Source organism: Tupaia chinensis, unplaced genomic scaffold (genome assembly GCF_000334495.1).
Source record: "Tupaia chinensis unplaced genomic scaffold, TupChi_1.0 Scaffold000159_1, whole genome shotgun sequence".
Classification (NCBI taxonomy): Eukaryota; Metazoa; Chordata; class Mammalia; order Scandentia; family Tupaiidae; genus Tupaia; species Tupaia belangeri.
Window position 1 is genome coordinate 1,041,719 of NW_006159630.1, and position 407 is coordinate 1,042,125.

At 70.0% G+C, this 407-nt stretch overlaps 1 protein-coding gene across 2 annotated transcripts in view; it reads left to right on the top strand.

The window, feature by feature from the left end:
• Positions 1 to 11: 11 nt before the first annotated feature.
• The window catches only part of ARL16 (ARF like GTPase 16), a 13,044-nt gene continuing 12,648 nt past the window's right edge, over positions 12 to 407 (top strand). Inside the window, exon 1 of one of the 2 annotated variants that reach the window (XM_006145648.3) lies at positions 12 to 232. In XM_006145648.3, the coding sequence (XP_006145710.1) occupies positions 169 to 232 (64 nt within the window). In that variant the 5' untranslated portion in view covers positions 12 to 168. The remainder of the gene's footprint in view (positions 233 to 407) is intronic. The other variant, XM_006145647.3, reaches the window with a different exon arrangement.

Below are 407 nucleotides of genomic sequence, written 5' to 3' on the forward strand. Positions count from 1 at the left end.
CAAGGGCGAGGAGGCGGGGCCTACCGCCTGCCCTGACGCTGTGCGCTGATTGGGGAGTCCGTGGAGCCTTTGCGCACGCGGGGGCGAGGCCTAGCCAATCAGAGCGGGCGGAGGGCGAGTCGTGCGTCCCCGAGGCGCCGAGCTACGGGTGCCGGGTGAAGCGAAGCCATGATGTGTCTGCTGCTGGGGCCCGCGGGGGTCGGAAAGACGCTGCTGGTGAAGCGGCTGCAGAATATCCTCCCGCGCCGGGCAGGCGGGTGGGCGCCCACCGGGGTTTGCGGGAGGCACCGGGGCAAGGCGGCGGCATCAAAGCATGTGGGGCGCAAGGGTCTGGGGTTAACCGTCCTGCCGGTTAGGCCCTTGACTGCTAGCACAGCTGAGCTGCCGGCAGGGAATTGCCGAGCTGG